At 46.3% G+C, this 13,126-nt stretch overlaps 2 protein-coding genes and 1 long non-coding RNA gene across 7 annotated transcripts in view; 1 reads left to right on the forward strand and 2 right to left on the reverse strand.

Moving 5' to 3' along the window:
• Positions 1-99: 99 nt before the first annotated feature.
• Positions 100-5,860, reverse strand: LOC120902752 (protein argonaute-3). Its single transcript, XM_040311747.1, has 3 exons — positions 4,221-5,860; positions 1,363-2,676; positions 100-1,260 (listed from the first exon to the last, which is right to left on the reverse strand). Exons 1-3 carry the CDS (start codon positions 5,610-5,612, stop codon positions 1,174-1,176), a joined length of 2,793 nt encoding a protein of 930 aa, XP_040167681.1. The 5' UTR covers positions 5,613-5,860; the 3' UTR covers positions 100-1,173.
• A 1,391-nt stretch (positions 5,861-7,251) lies between these two features.
• The window catches only part of LOC120899642 (cGMP-dependent protein kinase, isozyme 2 forms cD4/T1/T3A/T3B), a 129,620-nt gene continuing 123,745 nt past the window's right edge, over positions 7,252-13,126 (reverse strand). For all 5 annotated transcript variants that reach the window (XM_040305713.1, XM_040305714.1, XM_040305716.1 and 2 more), the window contains 6 exons: positions 10,717-10,953; positions 10,489-10,638; positions 9,347-9,840; positions 9,131-9,256; positions 8,872-9,061; positions 7,252-8,794 (listed from right to left, as the gene is read on the reverse strand). In XM_040305713.1, coding sequence (XP_040161647.1) covers positions 8,629-8,794; positions 8,872-9,061; positions 9,131-9,256; positions 9,347-9,840; positions 10,489-10,638; positions 10,717-10,953 — 1,363 coding nt within the window. In that variant the 3' untranslated portion in view covers positions 7,252-8,628. The remainder of the gene's footprint in view (positions 8,795-8,871; positions 9,062-9,130; positions 9,257-9,346; positions 9,841-10,488; positions 10,639-10,716; positions 10,954-13,126) is intronic.
• LOC120899643 lies at positions 11,338-13,026 on the forward strand. Its single transcript, XR_005739081.1, has 3 exons — positions 11,338-11,422; positions 12,201-12,503; positions 12,620-13,026. It is a non-coding gene; the product is annotated as an uncharacterized LOC120899643 (long non-coding RNA).

Genomic DNA, 13,126 nt, shown 5'->3' on the forward strand with positions numbered 1-13,126 from the left:
ATTCTTCGAGCTCTAAGAATCAATAAGATAAGTTAATGATGAAATATACTTCTATTTTTCGGATGATTCGATCCAAGGCACTGGCACTTTACAGCACAATTTTCTTATTAAGCTTCTGTTTATTTCATACACGATTTTCTTTTTTTCTGTTTTTGGTCCACAATTGAGCATCTTCCACAAATTCTTATAACATCAACGTCAGTCTTTGGAATTCAATCTTTGCTTAAGAGTAACAAAAGCTTACCCCCTCCTCTTCCAAGATGTACAGTTCATAGTTCTAACAGTTAAAGTTATATTGTAATTCTCTTGAAGTTTTACTTCTTAAATTCACTTACGAGATCCAGCCCTGAAATAATTATTGATTTGCAAAGCATTGTGAAAAAAAACATAATTCTTTTAATCCAAACTACATCTTATTGACTTAAATTCAATTCAATAAAACAACAAAATGAATGAACTATAAAATGGCAGAGATAGTCCATAAGGAAGATATTACACGATATCAAATGTCTCATAAGTGTTGGAGACCGCTTTTTATACTAATTCCAGCACACGCTAGTTTCGCGGATTAAAGACGGGTAAGAAAAAAAACAGCGTAATAGAAAAATAGGGGTTTAAAAGATTTTGTTTGTTTAACCTTTAATTCAGATTCATGAACATTCCTACCAACGGAAATAAGAATCTCTCTTGTTCTTAAAATTTGTTCGCAAAAAGTGAATAATATAAAAAGAAAATAGATGAAGCTTTTCCCTTCTCTACGAGCTAAAGGACGTTTTAATGCTAAAAATGTAAATAAATTGGCGTGATCTGTTAAGGCACTTGGGTTCGTTATGCAGCCCTCTATTGGTATAACCCATAAATTCTAACCCATACCTAATTCTTAGTTCAACGAATGTATAATAAGTTCACAATTGTACAGCTCAACGGAAAGAGGTTAATACATCTGTGTGTTATATCAGTGTATGTCAGTAACGTGTGCCGAAACGAGATTGAATTCCGTAATGTTAATAGTGAAAAATAAAGAATAGAAATTTGCATGCATGCACTAAGCTGCATGTGTATCAAGTAGAATATAGAAAAAGAGACAAATTCGGAAAGGGGATTCCCTGAGATGAACAACACAATTCGCAAAAAAAATACTCCCTTTGCCGCTCCAAAGGCCTGTGCGCCTTCTTACAGGTAGAACAGCTTGTCGTTCAACGATTCTGCCGGCATTCGCTTGACCGACTGTCCAACAAGATACGCCAGCTTGTGTGCGTACTGCGTTTGCGTGCAAAGAAAAAAAGGAAAGTAAAACCACATTAGCTTCAGTGTGTGTGTGTGTGTGTGTCACTCCCAAAGGATCTGCTCCGTCCAACCTACCTGACAGCACGCCGGCACACGAATCGTGCCGGTCCAGTTGTAGTACATGTAGCACATCTTGTAGCTCAGCTGCTGCAGAATGTCGGGCGAAAACTTGGAATCGTCCCGCAGCACGATGTAATGCGTCGGTGTCACCGTGCCCATCTGCACCGTCTGCGATACGAGGAAAAAGTCAAACATGTACCGCCGTGTGACCGTGTTGTCCAGCACGGTACCGGGCGGTGCATTCCCTTGCCCTTCACCATCCCCACCACCGCGGCTCATCGTGAACAGGCGCGTAATGATGCGCTTCTGCACCACGATGAACGTAATCTTCGGCTCGTAGTCCGGCTGGACCAGCTTGCAGGCCGCCTGCAGCTGCGGTATCTCGTAGTCCAGGCAAATGTTTGTCTGCTCGTCGCTTACACCGTCGCGGAAAATGATGATCCTGTCCGGCAGGTGACAATTGCGGCGTTGGTACGCCTGTAGCGTCTTCTCGAGCGACACGCACAGCCCGTTCAGGATTTCCTCCTTCCGCTCCTGCACGGTCGCCCGCGAGTACCAGTGCGTGAAGGCAGCGTCGAGCGAACCGACGAACGCGGCCACCGAGTTGGAGCGCTGCTTCGCCTCGTGGTACGTGTCAATGCCACAGATCATGGTGCGTTTGATCGGCACGCGGACGCCCCACAGCGACCCACCGAGCTTGCAGTTCATCTGCAGCAGCACCTTCAGCACGACCGACCGGTTGCGCTTCTCGTTCGCGAGCGTGCGCGCGTTGATGACCTGCGACGGGATCGGCACCTCCGTGCAGAGGATGCGCTTGATCGCGGCGTACCGATCGTCCCGGGACGTCGGGCAAATGATGACCACGATCTGGGTGCCGGGGCGGATGCGGGTGCGCAGCGCCTGCACGTACAGGTTGGTGGCGTCCTGCGGCAGCACTTCGACCTGCGGTTGGGCGACTTCCAACCCGAGCAGCTTGCAGGTACGCTTCACGCAATCGCGAAACACGGACGCGTGCTGCTCGTCGCGCTGCGTGTACAGCAGCATCCACTGGCGGATGTGGACGATCTCCAGCATCGGATTGTTGGTGACCTGGCGGGTGTAGTCGACGTTCGGGCCGGCGCTGCCTACCACACCGCCGCCGGACGTGATGTTTTCGGGCGGGAGCTGCCGACCCATCATCACCTTCGGGGTGATCATCAGCTCGAGCCCCCAGGAGGCGAGCAGCTTGCGGGCGGCTTCGTTTTTGTTCACATTCTCGCAAAACTGGCGCATCGCCACGAGGCGTTGGTTCGGTGTGATGCGCGTGTACGTCGCAATATCGCGCATTACCTGGGGGGGAAGGGGAAGAGGAGAAGAAATTAGAATTACCTCATGATGGGAATTTTAGATAGAAGTATAAAAAGATAGCTGGTTACATTCCTATGACTAATTAGCTAGAAGTAACTGAAGCTTGATTTGAAATATTGGAAATAATTGGAAAATAGCATTCAAAATAACTAATTATCAATCATCACATTGGAAAGAACCAATTGGTTACAATTGAAGATCGATTTAGTGATCGAGTAAAAGTAAAATGTTGCTTTTTTGACAATTTTTTTTGGTAAAAACAATCCTTAAAAATATTAAGAATTCGACAATAAAATTATTACACATTCTTCAACTATATGATAAACCTTTCTATAAAAATAAAATATAACATAAAATAAAATTCAACATTTAACGTAAATTTTCGTCATCCACTGTTGATATTCAAATTAAACCGTGAACCGCACAACAAAAAAAGGAAAGCAACATTATATTCATTTATAGGGGAAGTCAGGGTCGGTTCGACACTGTGGGTAAGTTCGACACCTTGCCGTTTTAGTATTAATAGAACTTTTTAAAGAAAGAAATTGATACATCTAAGTTATATTAACTATTTGAAATATTTGAGTCAAAGTTAACTGATCAGAAACCTTTCAATTGTCAAAAACCAACAAAATAAACACATGGTAGTTCTGCTGATTGACTGCCGATGTAAATTTTTACTTCTGGGACTTCAAGAATTGTGGCGGTAATTCAACAAAATTATAGTTTCGTTGTTAACAGTATTGGTTTATAAACACTATTGATTAGTTCTGTATCAAAGTGCGTAATTTTTACATTAAACTATATAGTATAAAATGTCACTAAAACTTGTGCGGCCATTGGGAGTAAAATCGACACCACACTTGATAGTAGTGCAATGCTTATGCTTATTTGTTGCATGTTAAAAAAAATTATATCGTAATTTAAAAGTGCCTATATTTTCTACGGATGTTCCATAGCTATGTACGGCAAACGTAATGATTAAGCGAAGCAAACACTCAATTATATATAGCTTAGAAGCTTTAAAACTCGCGATGTCAACAAACTAAGGAGCTTATAATTATGGAAATTAGCTATCATGCTTTCATAGATCGTTTGCCAAACTCGGACTCAAAAAATGTACTTAATGCATGGTTTAGGCTAATTAAAATTAATATTGTTATGGCTTTGACTGTATTTTAGGCTTATTTTAGGTCGGTTTAGGCTTAGCTGAAGAGAAAAATAGTAGAAAAATGATAGACTTTTGGCTCCATATAGTAGAAGCTGTGGAGATAGGAAAGTTCCGTAAACCTATCTCCACAGCTTCTACTATATCGAGTCTGGTCCCATGCTATTTGTAACGAAATATTTGTTCTTGCTTGTAACTTCATTTCTTTTGCTATTAACTATTGAACATTAACATAAACTATTGAAATATCGAATTAGCTGGATTTTTCGTAAATATTTACATTCAAAGCAAGGAACTATATACTTAAACCATTTCGAGAACAATATTGGCCTCTTCAATCTACACCCCCAAAACGTACCTTATGATCGTTTCGCATCTCATCGGTCAACCCAGTGAGGAAGCAAATCTCCGGCACCAGGCAAACAATCATCTCCTCCGGCTCGGTCTTCCCCACCACGCGCCGCTCCGACCGGTTCAGCAACAGTGGCTGCTGGTGGTCCTTAATTTCCAGCCCGTACTGCTCCTTGTAGTACTCCACGTACGAGATGTCCCGCTCCCCGTACCGGAACGTGCTGAGCGGGTTCGTGTCGAAGCACACATCGTCGATGCGGTACGTTTTCTTGTTGTACCGCGTCAGCACGACCGCCCCGAGCAGCGACTTCAGCACGTTCTCCCGAAACTGTCCACCGCGGGCCTGGGCCAGCATCTTGATGTGCGTGTACACCGTCGTTTGCATCAGCACGCGGTGCGTTACGTCCAGGTTCAGCATCAGCCCGCCCTCGAACTCGTTCACCGCCGTCACGAACCCGGGCCAAATCTCCAGCTTGTGCTGCGGTATGATGCGGGCCTGCGTCGGATCGAAGTGCTTGCGGCCCATCTCGGACAGCTGCAGCATGTACATGATGCGCCGGAACAGCTTGTTGTAGAACGCCACATTCTGGCTCATCTGCTGCTGCACGCGGAACACCACCGACAGCGTGACGGGCGTACCTTCGGTCGGATGTTGGGACGTCAGCTTGAACCGCTCCTGCTTCAACGCTTTCGGCAGCAGCAGTATGTGCCCGTCGAACGTGTACGCCGTGCCGAACACGTCCTTGTGGCTGTCGATGCACCGCTGGCGGGTGCGCTTCGCATCGATCGGCGGGCTAAAGTCGACCGTGTACAGGAAGATACCGCGATCCGGCTCGCACTTCAGCTCCATGAAGTTGCCCATCAGGTGCAGCGGGTTGCCCTCCTTCCCGATGCGTATGACCGGCTCGCCCTGCTCCTTGCATTCGCGCAGCACAAACGAATCCTCCGCCTTGGTAACGTCCGACGCCTGCCTTGATGCGACCGACCGAGCGTCGCTGTCCTTGATCGATGCCGTTCCCGCTCCGGAAGCGGCCGACGAGATCGGAACGGTCGTATCCGTCGGTGGGTCTGCCGTGGCAGCGGTCGGGGCGGCTTGGCTTAGCAGCTTCTGCAAAAATCGGCCCCGTCCTCCCATGACGAGGTTTTCCATCGGCGTCACCAGCGGTGCCGCCGCATCGGCCGGCGGTGCCATCGTCACACCAAGCGACGAAAGTGCCCATGCTCGTCCACGGCCCTGAACTGGCAACGGTGCGGTCGGTTCCTCGCCGCTGGTCGTTACGCCCGTACGGTACCCACTGTCGAGGTTCTGTGACGTAGCGTTCGCCGAATCGTTGTTCGAGCCACCGATCGACGAGGAGGATTCTATTATCGACCGAAAAAAGTCCTTCCGTGAACTCATCTCGGCAGTCTATACACAGAGGAGGAGGAGGAGGAGGAGGAGAGTCCCTGAAGAGATGAAACACGCACGATTTTTGATATCAAAGCTTCCCTTTTTCACGATTTTCACACGCACTATCCGCTTCAAGCAGAGCGTTGCGTTCGCACGAGCGCCGGTCAAAGAACCTTCGATTGTAAAGCCGGAGAACAATGCGAAACGTGCGTTCTTCGCGAGAAATTGCCACAGCGAGTTCTATTGTGTTGTTGCGAGCAGTGTGGCCAGATTATTTTGGCGGTTTTCGGTAGGCGCATCAAAATTTTATCGGTAGTTCTCGGTAGGTTAAAACTCGAAACTTAACTCGAGTTGAAAGAAGTGAAAGCGAAAGAAGTGTTAAGCGTGATGGGGGGGGGTGTACTAATGCGTAAAATTAAAGTTCCATATCAAAAGAATATGCATCCTTTACTTGGGATATGGATTAGATTTGGTTGAGCGGTTACACAAATGAAGGTCTTTCTGAAGTGTTGATCTGAAAACAACGGACCTCGGATCCGATCTTGGGCCGGACCCCCACCGTGTGTTTCTACCTTCCCGTCGCCTGAAAATTTCATTCTCTTTGTCTGTCGGGTAAGCTTTAACCGCCGACAGCGAGATTCAAATTCAAATTTAAATGACTTTCTTTGACGAGAAATTTTCGGAATCCACGCGACTGACATTTTCTACTTATTATGAACATTAAGTTTTAACGGATAAAAAGTGCCAGGCAAACAAACGTGCATCAGCGCGTTAAGTAACAAATGTGGTTAACAATCCTTGAAATAGCATCCCAAGCGCCACAGATTAAGCTTAAACGACTGAAAAATCAAATATCTGTGATTTTCGGTAGGATAAATGGAAAATTGGTAGTTTTAGGGCGGTCATCTGTGAATCGGTAGGCGTAGAAAAAATCGGTAGGAATACAGATAAATCGGTATTTCTGGTCACTCTGGTTGCGAGGCGAAACTTGACAGCGCCTGGCTGTCACGCGGCTTCTGCACGGTTTCCACCGCGCGTAAACTACGCAGGTTTTGTGATGCGGCTTGAGGATCGTAGTTGGGCAAATTTTACTGATAACAGAAGAAAAAAGCATAACAATGAATTTTACGATTTTTTTTCTGATAGCACTACATGAAAATAGTCTAAATTGAAGCGGGAATTGTTTGGTGCAAAAGAAGCAACACGAACAACGTAAATTACCACAGTTGATCTGTCACTCGCACATGACAGATGGTCGTGTGGATGACAAAACGTCAATGCAGAATTCGTATTTTCCGTTGAACGTTCTGAGTCCAGGAGTGGAAAATGTCGAAGTAAGTATAAAAATACAAATAAAGTAAGTAAGACTTGTATGGGGATGTTTGTTTGTACATCTTTTGATTTGGGTCTCCATGAAAAATAATTAAAGAATGTTTAAATTACCACATTAAGTTATATTTCAAGATTTTCTACCCTATCTCTTGCTATGATTTGAAACAATTTGTATGAAATTAAAGTTGTTTTAGCTAATGTGGAACATATATAAGAAAAATAGAGCTTTTCACAAAGCACTGATTCGCAGACTCGTCACTAGTCCATTTTCTTTCCACCTAGTAGTCTACCAAATTAAACGGCACACACAACCACACTCGAAATTACACGGATTACGAATTTATTGTTTTTTTTTTCTCTCAGTTTTAAACGATGCTAGAGACTAAACTCTGATTTCTAATCAGCTGCTGAAAAGGAAACTAGTTCTGCACACGGTTCTCCTTCGGTCTATCAACCACACATACGCACACACGACCATGCGCTCAATTTTAAAATAACAATTTAAACAACGAACCATTCCAATAATCCATTTAGACACCGGAGAAATGATCGTATGGAAAAAAAGGGAAAGCAAAAAGAAACATTAAACCGCGAACCAATTCTGCTGTTTTTGCTTGTTTGTTTGTTTCTCTACACATATATGCACCTAACACGTAAATTTTGACGCGCATTGTTTTTTTTTGTTATGTACACACTTCGCTTTTTTTAATATGTATATTTTACAGAATCTCGATTGCACAAATTGAACAACATACACGCACGCACGCAACACACACACACATACAAACATACATTCGTTTCTCTTTCTCTCTCTCCTGTTCTCGCTAACCAAACGTTATCATTATCAATTAGCGTCCAACAACTATTATCGGGGTTATTATCGGGGGGTGTTTAAATTCTGACCAACAATTAGCTGAAGTAACGGGGTATAAAGGGAGAGAGAGACAGGTGTTAGCATTAAAAATTGGGGCTTTTTTGTTAGCTAAGGCATACCATGGTACGATGGTCGTCGCACGTGATCTCTAACGAGAAAGGATTATTCAGGATGGAAAACAGATATCATAGGAGAAAATACAGGGAAGTACAAAAGCAGTACACAATCATAATCAACATTTTCTTCTCTCCTTTTCCGACCCTCTCACCTCACACATATGACATGGACGATGCTGTGCTCAATCCTCTAATTCTTGTATTTTTTTGCTATAATTTGTTAAACGTATAACTAATTGTTTAAGGACACTTTCTCTTCTTCTTCAATTAAAAAAAGTACACTCTGCAATAGACTGCCTTTCTGTGTCTGCACCTTTTTTTCTTCTTTTCTGATTAAAAAAAATGATAAAACTTTTTAAAATATATGTATAAAAACGCTACACCGTCCCCGTGGCACAAGGTCACACCGCCACAAACACCTCATTCACTCCAAAAGGAACAACCAAACGTTCAACCAAGCGCTAGACGACAGACGGTATTAACGTTCAAACTTCAATCGCTGGCTCTCTTTCTCACTCTTTCTCTCTCATTCATTAAAATGAAGCAAAAAACAAAAAAACAAAAACGCACGAAAATGTAACCTTATTGCACGGGACGCACGGGGAGAGAGAAGAAGCAAAACTTTCTTATAGGAAGTGTTTAGCGCGAAAAAGATCTTTCAGCAAAGAGCGCACAGCAGGCAAGAGGGGTCACGACGTTTCGCTTAGAAATCATCGTCCCATCCGGACAGATCATCCGGCGGAGGACCATCCGGATCGGCCGGATAGTCATCAAAGTTGGCCGTATCGACGACGCTCTGTACCTTCGGTAGGATCGGCGGCGGCAGTGAACGATTCCGCAATCCTTCCCAGTAGAAGCCATCGAACCATCTGTAGAAAAGAATTAAGAGCATTATCAATGTCTGGAGGAACTCTGATCGTCTTCATCAGGCGTCAAACACACTTACTTGTGCTTTTGGATTTCACTGATGCCGCCTCGCTGGTAGCCGAGACGCTCGGTCGGATTGTCCCGGCACAGCTTCTTGATCAGCGCACTGGCATTGCGGGTGATGTTGCGCGGGAACTCGATCGCATCGATACCCTTCAGGATGATGTTGTACGTGCGCATCGGATCGGCTCCAGTGAACGGTGGCGTACCTGTGAAACACGGGAAACCATTAGAAGAGATCCACAGGAACCCACTCATTAATATGAGCGAAAACTCACCAGTCAGCAGCTCAAACATGAGCACTCCAAGCGACCAATAGTCGGCACTGATGTCATGGCCACGGTTAAGAATAACTTCCGGCGCTACGTACTCCGGCGTACCGCAGAACGTCCATGTTTTGCGACCTGTTGAGAAGATTCGCGGAAACAAAACAGATCATGAGCATCTTGAATTCACCAAAACGTATCTCGCGCTCTCTTTCTCTCTCTCCTTACCTGATTGCAGCTTCTTAGCGAATCCAAAGTCCACCAGCTTCACGTACCCCGACACATCCAGCAGCAGATTCTCCGGCTTCAGATCGCGATAGATAATGTTGCGCGAGTGCAGATAATCGAACGCCTCCACCACGCAAGCCGTGTAAAAGCGCGTAGTGCCATCATCGAAGTGGCCACGATCGCGCAAGATCGTCCACAGCTCCCCGCCCAGGCAGCTTTCCATCAGCATGTACAGGTACTTGCGGTCCTTGAACGTTTTGTACAGCTTCACGATAAAGTCGCTGTTCGCCTCGCTCATGATCTCCTTCTCCGACATGATGTGCTGCTGCTGGCGCGTCTCCACGATCTGTGCCTTCTTCATCTGCTTCAGCGCGAACGAGCGCGACTTGTCCTGGGCCAGCTGGACCAGCTCCACCCGCCCAAAGCCACCGACGCCGAGCGTCGAGATGACGCGCAGATCGGACAGCTTCACCTCTCGGAACTCTTCCCAAATCCTTAGAAAAAAGAGTAGGAAGACGCGTGATTAGGACACTGATCTCAACCAGCAGGCGTAGTACCAGGCTGTTAGTGGTGTGCTCTCTGGAGCGCACTCAAGACTCAGATTAAACTCCGGCTATTTTTATTGAAATTCAGACTCCTGGAACATAGAAAGCACTAGATTCGGCAGGAGTCGTTGGAGTCGGAGTCGTCCGGAATTGTCGGGAGTCGTTAGAATCAGAGTCCGAAGATGGTCAGCGGATGTTTCCGACTTCGGAAGACTTCGGACGGCTCCGGACGTCTTCAGATTATTCCGGATGACTCCAGATGATTCCGGATAACTGTGTACGACTCCGGATGACTTCAGGCGACTTCAGACGACTCTGGACGACTTCGGATGACTGCGGACGATTTTGGATGACTGCGGACGACTTCGGACGACTCCGAATTTCGACGACTTCGACTTCAGACGACTTCGACTTCGGACGACTCCGACTTCTGATGTTTCCAACTCCGGACGACTCCGACTTCTGACGACTCCAGAATATTCCAGGCGACTTCAGACTACTTCAGATGACCCTAGACGGCTCCAGCTATTGCTGGGAGGACCAGTCTTCTGGAGTCGGATCTGCTTCTCTTTACCCCTCACTACAGATTTTACTTACTTCTTCCGCTGGCTAACACCCTCGTCGTTGTAGCGGTTTCGGATTTCGTCCAGGTTCGAGATCAGCTGGTTGAACGTGTCCCGGTCAATCACCAGGCAGGTAACGCCTTCCGGTGAGTCACAGATAATGTTTGCCGTGCGTAGATCATCACTGTTTTCGTGGGGGAAAACAAAGACACTTTGTTAGCGATCACTCAATTCCCTCTAAAGGAGTGTGTCCCTTACTTACCCTTGCAGTGCCTTCTCGCCGAAGAAATCACCCTTCCCGAGCGTGCGGATGAACTTCTCCTCCTGCGTGTCCGGCTGGCGTATCGTGACGCGCACCTGACCCTTCGAGATGATGAAGAACGTGTCGCCGCGGGCACCCTGGCGGATGATGTAGTCACCCTTCTGGTAGTAGCACTCCTCCAGCACGTCCGATATTTTGCACAGCGTGTCCTCCGGGAGGTTTTTGAAGATCGGGACACTGAAATAGAGATAATAGAAGTAGCGTTAGCAGTGGAAAAGTACTTACAAAATGATGCCAAAAGACATTAAATGTATCTAAATCAAACAGAATTACCCAGAAACAATCAACAAACCGGAGTGGGGTGATGGTTACAGTTACTTTGATCCAACAATTTTCAACAACCCTTTTAAATCCTGGTTTGCAGCTGTGGACATGGTTGCCCAAGGGCAACTAGATCCCATTGTTTAGCAGGTGCGAAAGCACGCATAAAAACCCTCCGACGGTGTTGACCGTACGACCATACCGGATGTAAACATTGCCTAAGCAGGTTGCTCCAAACCTGGTGTTTTGCCCAGTGTTTAGCCGGCTCCATCCGGCATGCAAACAATAGTACCGGCGGGTGGTGGTGAGTTTTTAGCCACACATGCGGTGCGCAGAATAATGCGTTTTGCCGTAACGTGGCCCTGATCAGTGGAAGGGAAAAGAGGTAAGTACACGCACAGACACACCGTGTCCAGCGGCACTAACTATCATCAGGGGGAAGCCCCAGCAGTCAAGGGTAATGTCCTAAACCGTGACCACAGCCGAGGTTGATGCCACCATGTAGTTTCTGTTGTGTTGTGTTGCATATGCTTTTTTCGCGGTTTATTGCGTTCCGAAGTGTGTTTGTGCGGGTGTCATAAATACGGTTTGACGGTTCGTCTTTGAGGATGAACGATGAGGGTCAACGTGGGGAATTGATTATGCATGTCACATTACCCACCACACACACACACCGCTTGGTTGTGTGTGCCCAGGTGTAATGATGGCCCTGGGCAGAGACCGACCAGTAGATTTTGACTGCGTTTTGTGCCGCCCGGGGAGAGGGTTTAATTTACCATCGATGGAAGGAAGGGTTTTATGGAGAATGAGTTAGTAGGTCACGGTGGTCGGAAAGAGTGTATGCGTGTGTGTGTGTGCCATTATAAATGCAAGATAAACGAACGGTATTTGGTTTTTGTGCCGTTCCAGCGCACGTCTTAAAGGTGAGAACTTCAAAGGAAAAGTAGCAACAATAAGACTGAATAAGACACTGAATTGTCCGATTTTATGACACCTGAACCGAGAGGTTTGCATTTATAACGGCAGCTTTTAATGCAAAACTGCATACAAAATGCAGAAAACTGCACTGAAATGCATCTTTGTTTTCTCCCCATGTATAATTGTTTCTTTTTGATGCTCCAGAATCATAAACCATTTAATGCACTTTTTCTCTCTCTTTTCAGGAACTCTTTCCATTGAACTTTCCCCCATGTTCCCCCTTTGGGAGTCAGCAATATCTTATGTCATCATAACGCTCCTCCCCAACCACACACGCCAACATCATTCTCACAACACACACACACATTATGTGACGATTGGGGCGGCATCATCACCTCCCTCTTTGCATCACAAATCGAATGGCACGCGACTGCATAAGTGGCGCTGCACTCACTATTAAATCAAGTGCAGCACAGGTTGCAACAATCGGAATGTGCTGCCACATTGCACACAGCATCGAAAACAAAGCGCAGATAGGAATACTGACGGTATGAAAAGACTCCACTGTGAGTCGATGCGCGATGGTAATAAGAAAAAATGGAAAATCTATTAACTAATCAATTCGTCTTGAATCACCCCCTGCCAACATGATACCGCCGTGAAGGCCACCCATTCAAGCAAAAGGCGGCAAAAGGCCGGCCGCCGGACAAAAGAACCAATGCGAAAAAAGAGCGCGATGAAATAATGCGTTAATTACAAAGCTGCCGGGGGAATGAATGAATGAATGAGACCTGTTCACACGCTGCCAGCTGAGCCGGTATCGGTGCTCGGGGTAAATAGATTTCTTCTGCAGTGCAAGCCACCGACATCAGGAGCAACAACACACAGAAGCCACCGTCGTAAAAGAACACCCCCCAAACGATGGCCTTCCCACACCCCCAGAAGACTCTCACACACAGAGTGTGTCTGGGGCGAGGAGCAAGCGATAGTAGTAGCAGCAGTAGCCGCGGCAAGAAACAAATTAAACGATAATAGAACGCCAAACAAATGGTTTGCGCGAACCACCACTAATTCGCGTGCCAAACGTGCCCTGAAGGTGGCGAGTAAATGGGGTTTTGAAGACTTGAGAATGAAGACTTAGCACCGGCGCAGTCGGCGGACGGCCAGTCGG

This window comes from Anopheles arabiensis, chromosome 3 (genome assembly GCF_016920715.1).
Source record: "Anopheles arabiensis isolate DONGOLA chromosome 3, AaraD3, whole genome shotgun sequence".
Lineage (NCBI taxonomy): Eukaryota > Metazoa > Arthropoda > Insecta > Diptera > Culicidae > Anopheles > Anopheles arabiensis.